Source organism: Scyliorhinus torazame, chromosome 1 (assembly GCF_047496885.1).
Source record: "Scyliorhinus torazame isolate Kashiwa2021f chromosome 1, sScyTor2.1, whole genome shotgun sequence".
Taxonomy (NCBI): domain Eukaryota; kingdom Metazoa; phylum Chordata; class Chondrichthyes; order Carcharhiniformes; family Scyliorhinidae; genus Scyliorhinus; species Scyliorhinus torazame.
The window spans coordinates 291,813,079-291,830,022 of record NC_092707.1 but is presented as its reverse complement, the minus strand read 5'-3'; the positions used below and the strand labels follow the sequence as shown (position 1 = coordinate 291,830,022).

At 48.2% G+C, this 16,944-nt stretch overlaps 1 protein-coding gene across 3 annotated transcripts in view; it reads right to left on the bottom strand.

Moving 5' to 3' along the window:
• Positions 1-2,943: 2,943 nt before the first annotated feature.
• The window catches only part of sytl3 (synaptotagmin-like 3), a 161,854-nt gene continuing 147,853 nt past the window's right edge, over positions 2,944-16,944 (bottom strand). For all 3 annotated transcript variants that reach the window (XM_072507509.1, XM_072507512.1, XM_072507515.1), the window contains one exon: positions 2,944-3,123. In XM_072507509.1, the coding sequence (XP_072363610.1) occupies positions 3,055-3,123 (69 nt within the window). In that variant the 3' untranslated portion in view covers positions 2,944-3,054. The remainder of the gene's footprint in view (positions 3,124-16,944) is intronic.

Here is a 16,944-nt window from a genome sequence, read left to right as displayed (position 1 = left end):
CCATTGAGAATAATGGGCACGATTTAGCTACCGCGTTGCGTCAGGTGAAGCCTGCGAGAGCCCAAAGTCAGGCTCCATGCCAGGTTGATCGAGTCCCCCAACTCGCTCCACCCGCCGCGATCTGGATTTTGCCCTTGTTGGCCCTGATCCAGATCAGCATATTTAAATGAGCTATTTGGTCAATTTAAATACCTAAAAGCTGCCTTCACCCAGCGCTTGGGAGTCAACGGTCGCTCCTGTGAGATCTGAACCGGAGTGCCAGTTAGCACTGGTTTCTACAAACGTGGACTAGGCGTGACGGCACCTCGTGGTCTCGCAGGCCATTAGAGACTCCCGGGTGGTCAGGGACAGGGCAGGATAGTATCCTGGCACTGCACTGGCATCTGGGCACATTAGCACTACCAGCTTGGCACCCTGGCAGTGCCACTGACATGGCCAGGTGGCACTGCTGAGGTGCTAGGGGCACTGCCAGGTTGGCACTGAGGGGTCCTTGCCATTAGAGGGAGGGTGAGGAGGGGCACCAAGGGCCATGAGAAGGTGGGGGTGTACCAGAAAGTGTGTGGGGGGGGGGAAGCTGAATGGGACAGGTGCAGAGATCGTGGCAGCCAATCACATTATCGCCCCGATCTGCAAGGAGCCATTCCTGCTGGTGAGGTCCTTGCCATGCAGGAATCAACTAAAAGTGAAGCTTTGGCAGGGAGGAGCACCCCAAGGCCAAACTACTGGCAAAATGCCGGTGAATAGGGGGGTGAATCTTGGTGCTGCAGTTGCCAAGAAACACCGCACAAAATGTCCCTGAACCTGATTTAATGTGAAGTCCACTGAATCGCTCAAATGTATCTAGATTTTCAGAAAGCATTGTATAATAACCCAAGAGGTTATTATAAATCATTGGGGATCTAAGGATTTGCGGTAATACATTTCCTTAGATTGAGATTTGGTTAATGACAGAAAACAGACGGGAGGAATAAGCAGGCAATTTTTGGTTTGGAAGATGATAGCCAGTTGGGCAATGCAAGGATCAGCTATTTACAATCTATAACAATGACTTGGATATGGGGTGACTGTAATGAAATGTAAAAAATAAGATTTCGAGAAGCACAGATACCTTGGAGGATAGTGTGGCTGGAGGAAATTACAGAGGTAGGGAGAGCTGATGTCACGTAGAAGGATTTGAATACAAGGAAGAGAATTTTAAAATGAAAATGTTAGTTGAATGGGACCTGATGTAGGTCAGTGAGAAGGGTTGTAGGTGAACAGGACTTTGTGCTCTTGACATCATCTGAAACTTTTGTCTTAACTCGCACCGAGGATAGGGCAGAAGGGACAAGCTAAGAATGTGTTAGAATAGTTAAGCCAAGTTATGGAATAAGAGGTAGGCCATTTAGCACTGAGATGAGGAGGAATTTCTTCCCTCGAAAGGGTGATAAATCTTTGGAATCCTGTACTCCAGAGGACTGTGCAGGCTCAGTTATACAGTATATTCAAGGCAGAAATTGATAGATAATCTTTGTCACAAATAGGCTTACATTAACACTGCAATGAAGTTACTGTGAAAAGCCCCTAGTCGCCACATTCTGGCACCTGTTTGGGTACACCGGGAATATTCCGAATGCCCAAATAACCTAATGGCACGTCTTTCGGGACTTATGGGAGGAAACCGGAGCACCCAGAGAAACCCACGCAGACATAGAACATAGAGCATATAGGCAGAAGGAGGCCATTTGGCCCATCGAGTCTGCACCAACCCACTTAAGCCCTCACTTCCACCCTAACCCCGTAACCCCTCCTAACCTTTTTGGTCACTAAGCGCAATTTATCATGGCCAAACTACCTAACCTGCATGTCTTTGGACTGTGGGAGGAAACCGGAGCACCCGGAGGAAACACACGCAGACACGGGGAGAACGTGCAGAGTCTGCACAGACAGTGACTCAAGCCGGAAATCGAACCTGGGACCCTGGCGCTGTGAAGCCATGGTGCCCACATTGATATTAAAGGTATCACGGGATTATGGGGAAGTGCAGGAAAACAGTGTTGAGGTAGAAGATGGGCCATAATCTAGCTGAATGGTGGAACAGGCCCGAAGGGTTAAATGGCCTCCTCCTGCTCCTATGTTCCTTTCTTGAGTCTGGAGGTAACAAAAATAGCTGAGAGACAGGACGAAGTCAGGCAATGGTGGAAATGGGAAGTCTTGGCGATCGTGAGAATGTGTTCGGAAACTCACTTTGGAGTCAAATATGACACCAAGATTGAAAACCAGTCAGTGTAATCTCAGACTTGCCTAGGAGAGGTATGGAGTTGGTGGATAGCTTAGTTTGGAGTGAGGACCAAAAACAATGATTGCAGTCTTCCCAACAATTAATTGGAGAAAATCTCTGCTCATCTAGTAGAATTGTCAGATAAGCAGTCTGATAATTTAGCCACAGTGAAGGCGTTGAGGCGGGTGATGACGGGATAGAAGCGGAGTGTCGTCGGTGTACATGTAAAAACTAATAACGTGCTTTTGTAAGATGTTATCGGGCAACTTGTAGATGAGAAAAAGAAGGGGGGGTCAAGGATAGATCCTCGGGTAGGACCATGTTTAGCAATGGCGAAAGGAGACCAGAAGCCATTGCGTGTGATTCTCTGGCTACAATTTGATAGATAAGAGGGAACCAGGTGACAGCAGTCCCACCGGTAACATTGGAAAGGTGAGAGAGGAGGATGATATAGTCAACCGTGTCAAAGAACAGTATAGCACAGGAACAGGCCCTTCGGCCCTCCAAGCATGCGCTGACCATGCTGCCCGTCTAAGCTAAAATAAAGAACAAAGAAAAGTACAGCACAGGAACAAAGGCTGCAGACAGATCAAAAAAGTGTGAGGAGAGAAAGTTTACCTTTAACTGCTTAACAAAATAAAATCTTATAAACAATCTGATAAACAAGAATGACTATTTACATAAAGGATTCAGTCAATTTATTTAATGTAACTGTAACTACAAGATGACAGCAATACATACTGCAGTATAGTGAAAACATGTAGACAGTTGAGGAGCTGCATTTGTTACTGATTTTAGATCTTGATACAAGGTGATTCCAGATTATAAACTGGGAGTTTCCACTGAGAACCTAGTGGCAAGATCTACAAAATGACACAAATATAAAATATATTAAATCACTACAATGGTCAATAAAATTCAAGAATGTATTTACAAATAACTGTCTGCTTAAAAAAAAAATAGAGATGGGTTGGTGGAGGCATAGTAAGTATCAGCAAAAATAAAGTTCCAAGAAGACATTTGATTAGGTGCCACATAAAAAGTTATTGAGGAAAATAAAAGATCATGGTGCAGGGGTTAACATATTAGCATGGGTAGTAGATTGGCTAGCTAACAGGAAACAGAGTGGCGACACAGTGGTTGGCACTGCAGCCTCACAGCACCAGGGACTTCGGTTCAATACCAGCCTCGGGTCACTGTCTGTGTGGAGTTTGCACTTTTTCCTCGTGGCTGCGTGGGTTTCCTCCGGGTGCTCCGATTTCCTCCCGTAGTCCAAAGATGTGCAGATTAGGTGGATGGTCACTTTAGTGTCCAAACAAGTGCCCCTTAGTGTCCAAAGGTGTGTAGGATAGGTGGGATTACAGGGTTGGATGGAGTGCTCTTTCAGAGGGCCAGTGCAGACTCAATGGGCCGAATGGCCTCCTTCTGCACTGTGGAGAGTCTATGGCTCAGAGTAGGCATAAGTGAGTCATTTTCTGGTTAGCAGGTGTGTGGTGCCACAGGGATTAGTGCTGGGGCCTCTACCTATTGCAATGTTTAGAAATGATTTGGATGAAGCGTCAGAATACGGTTGCTAAATTAGCTGATGATACAAATACAGGTAGGAAAGTAAGCTGTGAAGTGGAAATAAGGATAGAAATAGGTTAAGTGAGTGGGCAGAGATCTGGCAAATGGAGTATGATACAGGCAAATGTGAAAGTGTCCATTTTTGCAGGAAGAAATGAATATATTATCTAAATGGGGGGAGATTGCAGAGCTCTGAGATGCAGAGGGATCTGGTTATCCACATGCATGAATCACACAGTTTAGTCTGCAGGTACAGCAAGTAATTAGAAAATCTAATAGAAGGTTATTTTTTATTGTGAGGGATTAAAAACTAGTTGAGAAATTATAGTTCCGTTTTATAGGAAATTGGTGAGACCACATCTGGAGTACTGCATGGTGTGTCATAAGCTGCTATTTGATGTAGGCTCTGCTGAAAGATGCTCCAGACTCGGAGATAAGTTTAACGTATTTACTCAACATGCTCTTAAATGAGTTCGACAGTCTCCTAATCTGCCTCAAGTAACTCATTCTACTCTGCTAACTGTACAAGCTTGCTCGCAACCATGTGCTAGGGTGTGATGTTGCTGATAATCAACCCTGTCCTGCTCTCTTGGTTTCTGCCGGTGGAGGAGGCAGAGCTTGTGTGCCTTGTCCTTTTTATATGGGTCGTGTAGTGCCCCCTTGTGGTAATGCCACCTCTGGGTGTCCTGATTACCCATTGGTTGTGTCCTGTTCTAATGACCCATTGGTTGCGTGTCTGCATATCATGACATCTCTGGTGCTCCCTATAGTGGTTACTTAGTTGTAGTGTATTTACATTGACCTCTTGTGTATATACAGTGATGCATATCACTACACCGTGTACAGTATTCTCCTTATTTAAGAAAATATGTAAATGTGTCAGAAGCAGTTCAGAGAAGGTTTGCTAGACTAATACATGGAATGGACAGGTTGTCTTATGAGTAAAGGTTGCACAGGGTTAGGCTTGTGTCTGTTGGAGTTTAGAAGGGCAGGAGGTAACTTTTAAGATCCTGAGGTGTCTTGGCATGGTGGATATGGAGAGGGTGTTTCCTCTTATAGAATCGTAACATCCCTACAGTGCAGAATGAGGCCATTTAGCCCATCAAGTCTGCACTGACCCTTCGAAAGTGCACCCTCCCTTGGCCCACTCCCCATCCTATACCCATAATCACACCTAACCTTTGGACACTTAAGGGGCAATTCAGCATGGCCGATCCCCCGAACCTGCACATCTTCGGGATGAAACCGGTGCACCTGGAGGAAACCCGCTCCGACACGGGGGAGAATGTGCAGACTCCACACAGTCACCAAGGTCGGAATGGAACCCGGGTCTCTGGTGCTGTGAGTCAGTAGTGCTAACCACTGTGCCCCCCATGCCCCATGTGGGGGGATTTAGAACACAAGTCCACTGCTTAAAAATAAGGGTAGCCCATTTAGGACAGAGTTGAGGAGAAATTGTTTTATCTCAGTGGTGAGTCTTGGGAACTCTTTTTCTCAAAAGGCAGAGGAGGCAGAGAATTTGAACATTTTTAAGGTAGAAGTGGATAGATTTTTGATAAGCAAGAGGGTGAAAGGTTATCTGAGGTAGGTGGGCAGATGGAGTTACGGTTACAATCAAATCAGCCATGATCTTAGTGAATGGTGGAGCAGGCCCGAGGAGCTAATTGGCCTATTCCTGCTCCTAATTTGTATGTTCCTGTGCAACCTCTTTACAAACATAACAACAAATCAGAGGTCACAACACACTGTGAAACACATTGCTATGTACACTTGTTATTACTATAATATTTAAATAGATAGAAAGGTTTGCAGAAAATTACAGATTAACTGAAGGCCTCGTTTGGAAACAGAATATAAATGAGAGTATTGTGAGGACCATACTGAAGTGGCAATACATGAATCATAATATACAACATGCACAAAGTGCAATTTTATACTTAAGTATGTAGGGCATTGTCCACATCTTATAAATAGGAAAAGAACACTCTTAAACTTATCTGGTGTCTTTCTAAACCTCAGGCCATCTCAAAGTGCATCACAATTAATGATGTGCACTTTGATCGAGTGAAGTATCAACAAGTCTTCATGAAATTGAACTCAATAGGAATTAGAACATAGAACATACAGTGCAGAAGGAGGCCATTCGGCTCATCGAGTCTGCACCGACCTACTTAAGCCCTCACTTCCACCTTGTCCCCCTAACCCAATAACTCCTCCTAATCTTTTTGGACATGAAGAGCAATTTAGTGTGGCCAATCCACCTAACCTTCACGTCTTTGGCCTGTGGGAGGAAACCGGAGCACCCGAAGGCAACCCACGCACACACGGGGGGGAACGTGCAGACTCCGCACAGACAGTGACCCAGCAGCCAATCGAACCTGGGACAGTGATGCCACAGTGCTAACCACTATGCTACCATGCTGCCCATGACATGAAATTGAACTCAATAGGAATTAGAACATAGAACATAAAGTTCAGAAGGAGGCCATTCGGCTCATCAAATCTGCACCGACCCACTTAAGTCCTCACTTCCACCCTATCCCCATCACCCTATCCCCATAACCCAATACCAGGGGAAAAGCTCTCCACTGGTTGGATTCCTAATTAACACAAAGATTTTGGCTATTGGAGGACAATCACCTCAGCCCCAGGACATTGTTGCAGGAGCTCCTCAGTGCCTTCGGCCCAACTATTTTCAACTGCTTCATCAATGACCATCCCTCCATCATAAGGTAGGGATTTTGGCTGATGATTGCAAGAGTTCGGTTCTGTAGTAATCCAGGTGACACGAAGATGAAGGTTTCAACAGATTGATTCTAAACTCAAGTGTGGCGGCACAGTAGCACAGTGGTTCACACTTTTTTGTCACAGCGCCAAGGACCCGGGATCGATTCCCAGATTTGGTCACTGTCTGTGCAGTGTCTGCACATTCTCCCCGTGTCTGCGAGAGTTTTCTCCGGGTGCTCCGGTTTCCTCTCGCACGCCCTGAAAGACGTGCTTGTTCGGTGAATTGGACATTCTGAATTCTCCCTCCGTGTACCCGAACAAGCGCCGGAATGTGGCGACGGGGGGCTTTTCACAGTAACTTCGTTGCAGTGTTAATGTAAGCCTACATGTGACACTAATAAAGATTATTATCATAAAGTGTTGGGGCGGTACTTGGCGCAGCGGATAGCACTGCTGCCTCACGACACTGAGGACCCGGGTTCAAATCCCGGCCCTGGGTCACTGTCCGTGTGGCGTTTGCACATTCTCCCCGTGTCTGCGTGGGTTTCACCCCCACAACCCAAAGATGTGCAGGTTAAGTGGATTGGCCACGCTAAATTGCCCCTTATTGGAAAAAGAATAATTGGGTACTGTAAATTTATATTTAAAAACGTGTCACAACCAGGACCAACTGAACACATGGTCCAGGAATGGGACAGCATTTAAATGAGTCCCAGCTGGGCGGACCTCTGCCCATTGCCATGCCGCTGGAGGCTCTGCCTCTCAACGAAAACTGCCACTTCCTTATGCCAGATGATTGGACTGGAGCCCAACCAGGGCAGCACGGTAGCTGTGTGGATAGCACAATTGTTTCACAACACCAGGGACCCAGGTTCGATTCCGGCTTGGGTCTGTGCGGATTCTGCATGTTCTCTCTGTGGACGCATGGGTTTCCTCCGGGTGCTCCGGTTTCTTCCCACAGTCCAAAGATGTGCAGGTTAGGTGGATTGGCCATGATAAATTGCCCTTAGTGTCCAAAATTGCCCTTAGTGTTGGGTTGGGTGGGGTTATGGGGATAGAGTGGAGGTGTTGACCTTGGGTAGGTGCTCTTTCCAAGAGCCGGTGCAGACTCGATGGGCCAAATGGCCTCCTTCTGCACTGTAAATTCTATGATTCTATGAACCATGTAGGTTGCCATTCAATGCCTGTTGCACTGAAAGTCACTGTACCTCTTAACCTTCATGTCTCTGGATATTTCCAGGGGTCAGTGCATGATCTTTGCGGAGTCTCCCAGGCAGCTGTGCATAGCTGGTGACTGCCGCTTGTTCGGATGGGTTAGCATATTCATTCATTTCAGGATGGACAAGCAAACTAGGCTGAGTGAGCCACAGTTTCACTGTAGTTGCACGCTTCCCCCGTATCCAGGATGCCATCAATTGCACCCATGTGGCTATCAAAGCGCCAGCTGGTCAGCAAGGCACCTTTGTCAATAGGAAGGTGTATCACTCCATGAATGTTCAGGTAGTGTGTGACCATAGGATCCAGATGCTGCAAGTTTGTTTGAGGTACCCGGGCAGCTCACATGATGCCTACCTATTGCATCTCACAAGGGCCAAACCACTCACAGCTCTATTTTCTGTTAATGGCTGGTTGCTGGGTAACAAGGGATATCTTGTGCAAAGGTAGCTCATGATACCACTTAGATCGAGGGGATCGGCTGCCAATGGTGGGGGGGTTACCCCTGTGCTGGGGGGGGATGGGGTTCAGTGCCCGCGGGTCCGACATGAGACACCCAGATCGTGTATACCCATATCACGGGCAACCTCAGCTTCTATCTGTCCGTTCCACCGAGCACCTCCAGGACAGAGCCCCATCTGTAATCATTTTAACTCCCACTGACCATGGTAGCCTCTGGCCTCATAGCTGAACACTATCGCTAATAGGGAATTGGCAATGTTAGTAATGTGAGCACTTCACGGCTCTCAAGTGGATTTCCATGAGGAGACGTGCCTTTCCATGAGGAGACGTGCCATGACGCAGGTGAGTGTTACTGCCTGGCATCCCAATCAGACTGTGAGGGTGGGGGATCCTTGGGGGATTGAGGGTACCGGGGTGGAAGCCATAACTAGTTGTTGGTCACTCACCCTCTCCAGTTGCTTACAGATATCATGCTATGGATGATATTGTGGACGCCGCAGCAGCTGCCCTTGCAGTGGGGGTGGCAGCCCAAGCGGCCAGACGCTGGAGAAGGCAGCAGCAGCAGCATCAACAGGCTCAAGACGGCAGCGGTTGTGCAGGGTCCCGCCCCACATCCTGAGGACCCGGCCACCCATTAGGCCAGGGAGGGACCCAGAGGGGTCTGGAGACAGCGCAAGATGTACAGGCATCGCTGGTCACTTGAAGACATGTCGGACAGCAGGTGCCGCAAGAGGCTCTGCCTCAACAAAAGGATGGTGTGGCTCCTGTGCCGCGTCCTTGAGTATTTGGCACCATGTGGAGGAGGAGGATACCCGCTCCCGGTGGCCACCGAGGTCACTGCAGCCCTGAATATTTACGCCTCGGCTCATTCCAGGGCTCGTGAAGTCACAGATGCCCTGTTTTCTCTGGCAGGTGACTTCATAAACTTTGACCTGGACCAATCCCATTAAGACGCCCAGGTTGAAGGATTCTCCGCCATCACCGGGATGCCACAGGTCCAGGGGAGAATAAATGGCACACATGTCACCTTGCGTGCACTGGGCAGTCCAGGAGCGCCCATCATTAACAGTAAGGGGTTGCACTCCCTAAACATTCAACTTGCGTGCAACCACCATATAAAGATCATGCACATGCATGCACGCTTCCCTGGGATTGTGCACGACAGCTACATCTGCAAGTGGTTGGAGATCCCCAGTGTCTTCGAGGGACACCGCAGGATGACAGGTTGGTTCTTGGGGTATAAGAGACACCTGTTTAGGTCCTGGCTAATGAGACCAGTGCAGAGGCCGGTAACTGATATGGAGACCCGGCATAATGAGGCCCATGTGGCCCATAGTGCAGCACGGTAGCATAGTGGCTTGCACTATGGCTTCACAGCACCAGGGTCCCAGGTTCAATTCCCGCTTGGGTCACTGTCTGTGCGGAGTCTGGACGCTCTCCCCGTGTCCACATGGGCTTCCTCCGGGTGCTCCGGTTTCCTCCCACAGTCCAAAGATGTGCAGGTTAGGTGGATTGGCCATGATAAATTGCCCTTAGTGTCCAAAATTGCCCTTAATGTTGGGTGGGGTTACTGGATTGCAGGGATAGAGTGGAGATGTGGGGTTAAGTAGGGTGCTCTTTCCAAGAGCCGGTGCAGACTCGATGGGCCGAGTGGCCTCCTTCTGCACTGTAAATTCTATGATGACCCGGGGTCACTGCGCAGTGCATCGGATGGCTTAAAATGTGGTTCTGATGTCTCGGCCGCTCTGGTGGTGCACTGAATTACAGCCCCCGGAGGGTCGCCCGCTTTGTGGTGGCCATCTGTGCCCTCTACAACTTAGCAGACCAGCTAGGCAACACGGCCTCATCAGAGGAGGAGGACGAGGGGGAGCCGGGCCAGGAGGGGCTGAAGGACGAGCCCAGGGGGGACCCGTAGGAGCAGCTGGAGGATGGAAGACAGGCGGCCCTAATGGGTGGCCGGGTTCCCCCCCCCCCCCCCCCCCCCCCCCCCCACCACCACACACACACACACACCCCTCCTGGTCTGTCTCTCCCTCCTCCCTCCCTCCGCCCATAACGTGACAGAGGTTTCACATGTCTCGGGTGTATCATGTTTTGATGGTGTACAATCGTGACTCTATCACAGAATAATATAGTGCAGAGGGGGCTCTTTGGCCCATCGAGTCTGCACAGATGCATGAAAGACACCTGACCTGCCTGCCTAATCCAATTTGCCAACAGTTGGCCCATAACCTTGAATGCTATGATGTGCCATGTGCTCATCCAGGTATTTTGTAAAGGATGTGAGGCATCCAACCTCTACCACCCGCCTAGATAGTGCATTTAAGACCGTCACCACCCTCTAAATTTAAAACTTTTTCCTCAAATCCCCCGAAACCTCCTGCCCCTCACCTTGAACTTGTGTCCCCTCCCAACTGACCCTTCAACTAAGAGGAACAGCTGTTCCCAATGAACCATGTCCCTCATAATCTTGTACTCCTCCACCAGGTTGTCCTTCAGTCTTCTCTGCTCCAGCGAAAACAACCCAAGCCTATCCAACCTCGCTTCATAACTTAAATGTTCCATCCCAGGCAACATCCTAGTGAATCGCCTCTGCACCTCCTTCAGTGCAATCACCTTCCTATAATGTGGTGACCAGAACTGCACACAGTACTCCAGCTGTGGCCTCAGTAAAGTTCTATACAACTCCAACATGACCTTTCCGCTTTTGTAATCTATGCCTCAATTGTTAAAACCAAGTGTCCCGTATGCCTTTTTCACCACCCTATTAACATGCCCTTCTGACTTTTGAGATCTATGGACAAACACGTCAAGTTTCCTTTGTTCCGGCCAATGGAGAAGGTACGTGGGGGAAGTGAGAGCATCAGTTTGGTCCCCAATTTGCGACAATCACCGGTTTGCCCTGGGGAATATGGACGGTGGGTTCTGAAAATGGCGGAGGGCTGGGATTGAGAGGATGGGGGGATCTGTTCTTGGAAGGGAGCTTCCCGAGCTTGAGGCCGCTAGAGGAGAAATTTGGGCTGGCGAGAGGGAATGATTTTAGGTACTTGCAGGTATGGGACTTTCTACGCAGACAGATTCCATCCTTCCCACGCCTGCCACTTAGGGGGATCCAGGACAGGGTAGTGTCCAGTGGATGGGTGGGGGAGGGGAGGGTCTCAGATATATACAAAGAACTTATGGGGGCAGAGGAGATGCAGACCGAGGAGCTGAAGCTTAAGCGGGAAGAAGAGCTCGGGGGTGAGATAGAAGAGGGCTTATGGGCGGAGGCGTTGAGCAGGGTTAACGCGACCGCAACATGCACTAGGCTCAGCCTGATTCAATTCAAGGTTGTCCACCGGGCCCACATGACAGTATCCCGGATGAGTAAATTCTTTGGACGGGAGGACAGGTGCGCCAGATGTGCAGGAGGACCAGCGAACCATGTCCACATGTTCTGGGCATGTTCAAAACTCAGGGGGTACTGGCAGGGATTCACGGACGTTATGTCCCGGGTACTGAAAACAAGGGTGGTGATGAGTCCAGAGGTGGCAATTTTGGGGGTTTCGGAGGACCCGAGTGTCCAGGAGGAGAGAGAGGCTGACGTTTTGGCCTTTGTTTCCCTGGTAGCCCGGCGACGAATTCTGCTGGCATGGAGGGATTCAAAACCTCCGAAGTCGGAGGCCGGGCTATCGGACATGGCGAGCTTTCTCGGTCTGGAGAAAATTAAGTTCGCTCTGAGAGGGTCACTGGCAGGGTTCGCCCGGAGGTGGCAACCATCTATCGACTTCTTCACGGAAAATTAATCGTCAGCTCTTTGCACACTGTTTTGTATTGTTGTTGTTTACTGTGCCAAAATGCCTCAATAAAATTGTTTATCAAAGAAAAGTTTCCTTTGTTCCTCGGAATTTTCCAATGTCAGGCCATTCATTGAATACTACCTTGTCAAATTATTCCTTCCAAAGTGTATCACGTCACACTTTTTAGGGTTAAATTTCTGCCACTTTTCTGCTCATCCCGTCTATATCTTCTTGTAACCTAAGACCTTAAACCTCACCTTTTAAAAAAAATGTTTTATTCAAGGCTTTTTACACATATAGACAGAATATCAAAAGAACACGTCAACCCAACAAACAACCACAGATCTCCAAACCCCCGTGATACCAGCACTCCACCACATCCTGCATTCCCCACTTTAACCCCCTTACCCCACCCCAAAAACCTCCTTGCTAACCCCTTAATTCTCCTTGAAGAGATCAATGAACGGTTTCCACCTCCGGGTGAATCCCTCTACCAACCCCCGCAGAGTGAACTTGACCTTTTCCAACCTCAGGAATTCTGCCAGGTCGCTCACCCATATCCCTGCCTTCGGCGGCTTCGAGACCCTCCAGCCCAACAAAGCCCGTCTCTCAGCTATCAGTACATCGGCCTCTCTCGTCCCCAGGTCTTCCAACACACCAAATATCACCACCTCCGGTCAGAATCACCCCACACCCAGCACCTCGGGCATCACGTCCGAGAACCCCTGCCAGAACCCCCTCAATCTTGAACACACCCAGAGCATGTGGATGTGATTCGCAGGTCCCCCCCGCACACCTCCCACATCTGTCTTCCACCCCCACAGAGAACCTGCTCACCCTCGCCGCTATCATGTGGGCCCTATGCACCACTTTAATCTGGATGAGGCTCAACCTCGCGCATGACGAGGACACGTTCACCCTCAGCAAGGCCCTTGCCCAAGTCCCAGCCCCCACCTCCCCACCCAGCTCCTCCTCCCATTTGTGCTTAATATCCTCCACCGGAACACCCTCCCTCTCCATCAATTCCTTCTAAATATCCAACAACTTCCCCTCCCCTATTTCATCCTCTGATAACAGCTTGTCTTGCTACACCGGAGGCGGCAGCCATGGGAAGGACGGCAGCTCTCTGCTCATGAAATCCCGAACCTGGAGGAACCTAAAGCCATTCCCCTTGGGCAACTCATTCATTTCCTCCAGCTCCTCCAGCCCAGCAAATTTGTCCCTGCAAACAAGTCCGTGAAGTACTCAATCCCCATCTGCCGCCACCCCCGAAACCTCGCATCCAGCCCCGCCGGCACAAACCTATGGTTGCCACAAATCGGTGCCCACAACAACATACCCTCCAGCCCAAAATGCTGCCCACACTGTCCCCATATTTTACCACGGACACCACCACTGGGCTCACGGAGTACCTGGCCGGCGAAAATGGCAGAGATGCCAACAACAGAACCCTCAAACTCATTCCCCTACATGACGCTGCCTCCACTCGCCCCATACCAACCTCTCCTTCACAGCCCATTTCCTCACCATCGCAATATTCGCCACCCAATAATAATTTATCAAATTCGGCAACACCAGCCAATCCCCCCCCGGCCCCCTTCGCCCCCATTTCAAAAATGCCCGCCTCACCTGGGGCTTCCCCGCCCACACAATCCCCAAAATCATCGCATTGGCCTTCCTACAAAATGACTTAGGGACAAAGATAGGGAGGTTCTGGAACACGAACAGAAACCTGGGTAGCACCTTCATTTTCACGATCTGCCCACGCCCAGCCAGCGATAGTGGCACCACATCCCACCTCTTAAAATCTGCCTTCACTCTGCCATTCAATCATGGCTGATATGTTTCTCATCCCCATTCTCCTGCCTTCTCCCCATAACCCCTGATCCCCTTATTAATCAAGAACCTAACTATCTCTGTCTTAAAGATACTCAGTGATTTGGCCTCCACAGGTGCGGCAAAGAGTTCCACAGATTCACCACCCTCTGGCTGAAGCCATTCCTCCTCATCTCTGTTTTAAAGGATTGTCCCTTTAGTCTGAAATTGTGTCCCCTGCTACTAGTTTTTCCAACAAGTGGAAATATCCTCTCCACGTCCACTCGATCCAGGCCTTGCAGTATCCTGTAAGTTTGAATAAGATCCTCCCTCATTCTTCTAAACTCCAATGAGTACAGACCACAGAGTCCTCAACCATTCCTCATACAACAATCTCTTCATTCCAGGGATCATTCTTGTGAACCTCCTCTGGACTCTTTCCAACGCCAGCACATCCTTCATTAGATACGGGGCCCAAAACTGCTCACAATACTCCAAATGGGGTCTGACCAGAGCCTTAGATAGCCTCAAAAATACATCTCTGGTCTTGTATTCTAGCCCTCTCGACATGAATGCTAACATTGTATTTGCCTTCCTAACTGTCGACTGAACCTGCACGTTAACCTTAAGAGAATCGTGAACAAGGACTTCCAAGTCCCTTTGTGCTTCTGATTTCCTAAGCATTTCCCCATTTAGAAAATAGTCTATGCCTCCATTCCTCCTTCCAAAGTGCACAACCGCACAGTTTTCCACATTCTATTGCATCTGCCACTTGCTTGGCCACTCTCCTAGCCTGTCCAAGTCCTTCTGCAGTCCACCTGCTTCCTCAATACTACCTATCCCTCTACAGATCTTTGTATCATTTGCAAACTTAGCAACAGTGGCTTCAGTTCCTTCCTCCAGATCATTAATGTATATTGTGAAAAGTTGTGGTCCCAGCATCGACCCCTGAGGCACACCACTAGTCACCGGCTGCCATCCTGAAAAAGACCTCTTTATCCCCACTCTCTGCCTTCTGCCAGTCAGCCAATCCTCTATCCATGCCAGGATCTTACCCTTAACACCATGGGCTCTTAACTTCTTTAACAGTCTGCTATGCGGCACCTTGTCAAAGGCCTTCTGGAAATCTAAATAAATCACGTCCTCTGGTTCTCCTTTGTTAACTTCCTTGTTACTTCTTCAAACCATTTCCATGGTCTACAAGGCATAAAGCAAGAGTGTGACGGAATACTCTCCACTTGCCTGAATGAATGCAATTTCAGCAACTTCTGAGAAGCACAACACCGTCTAGCACAAAACAAACCTGCTTGACTGGTAACCCACTCACCACCTTAAACATTCACCAACTCCCACCATTGGGACACAATAGCAGCAACGGGACCATTTAAGAAATTCACTGCAGCAACTCACCAAGGCTCCTTCAACAGCACCCTCCAAACCCAAGGCCGCCATCAACTAGAGGAACAAAGACAGCAGGTGCAGTGGAACACCACCATCTGCAAGTTCCCCTCCAATTCACACATCAGTCTGATTTGGAAATACACTGCGGTTTCTTCACTGGGTCAAAATCTTGAAACTAACCCCCCAACCTTTACTCCCCCATCAAACCGCACTTTGGGTGTATCTACACATGGGCTGTAGCAGTTCAGCCTGTAGCAACCTGAGACACCCATACCCCATGAATAAAGGAAAATGAGTTGAGAGTTATTGCAGTACAACTCAGCCCCTCAAATATTCAGCACTGCTCACATCTCATTCTCAATTCATGGGCACAGGGTTGTCACTGTTTGATTCAGTACTATTCAGACATCAATCCCAAAGCATGGGGAAGAAAGTTGTTAGAGGGCGATACACACCACTACTCACATTGCATTCATATGAACATACGAATTAGGAGCAGTAGGCCACTGGGCTCCTCGAGCCTGCTCCGCCATTCAATGAAATCATGTCAGATCTGATTGTAACATCAACCTCACATTCCTGCCTACCCCCAGTAACGTTTCACCCCCTTGCTTATCAAGAATCTAGCGACCTTTGCCACAAAAATATTCAAAGACTCTGCTTCAATCCATGTGGAAGAGAACTGTTTCATTTAGTTGCTGAAATTCAGATCATACACTGCACTTTTTCAACTTGCCTGATGTGCAACTTGAAGGTATGATACCTGAAAGTCAATCAGTCTGATTCACTAATTTTACTTCTAAGTTTTGTGCACACATTCCCCCTCACCTTCAAATTCAGAACCTGCCTTTGCATTGATAATGGGGCAATACTCTTCCAATTTGTGTTAACACAAGGCGAGGTGGTATTTGGTTTGGATTTCAATCTCCTTCATTCTATAGTTGGCAAAACACAGAGAACAATGAAATTGCTAAAGGTTGCTGGATGCAATTGTTAGTTCTGTTTGCGCGCTGTTATAAAAATATAGAACACACCAGTGCTAGCTAACTCGAGAGATTTATCTAACTCTTTTAAAAGCACAATTGCTATCTACCTTGCCAAAATGCTTAGGGAGGCATTTCCTTTTGTTTACAGCTGTCTGTCGCTCAACTCTTTTGTGTCTATGTTCTAACTTTTACAAGTTTCTCTCACAACCCCCATCAGGTCTAAAACACCAACGCATGAAGTGCCTTGCTGAATAATCACATGCCAGACAAATTGTCCATTATTTGGATCTCTGATCTTATTATCTTGTATCGTAAATAGAATTATAATTCATCTGCCTACTAAACACTGAATTATGATAATATATAGTTGTGTACTCTGCTTATATCTTCTAACCAGAGTTCAATTTGGAAGCTTAATTCCTTTATTTCATGTGCAAGTCCAATTCATGAAACACTGGCCAAAGGATTCAGAACCATGACAACAGGGAAATAAATATTTTGCACTTTGTCTTTTCATTCAGTATCAGGAATTTCAAGATTGGGGAAAGTGTTTTTTGCTTTGCCTGAGCAATGACCACTAACCCCTAGCTCAGAAAACCATTCCATGGACCAGTGTGAATTTTCTTATCTAATACCAAGCATCCTTATTACTTCTTGACTTGAAACTTTCTTCTGAAGCTGTCTTTGATTTTGAGGTGTGGTAGAAACCTGGGTAGAACTGAACCTGCCCCAT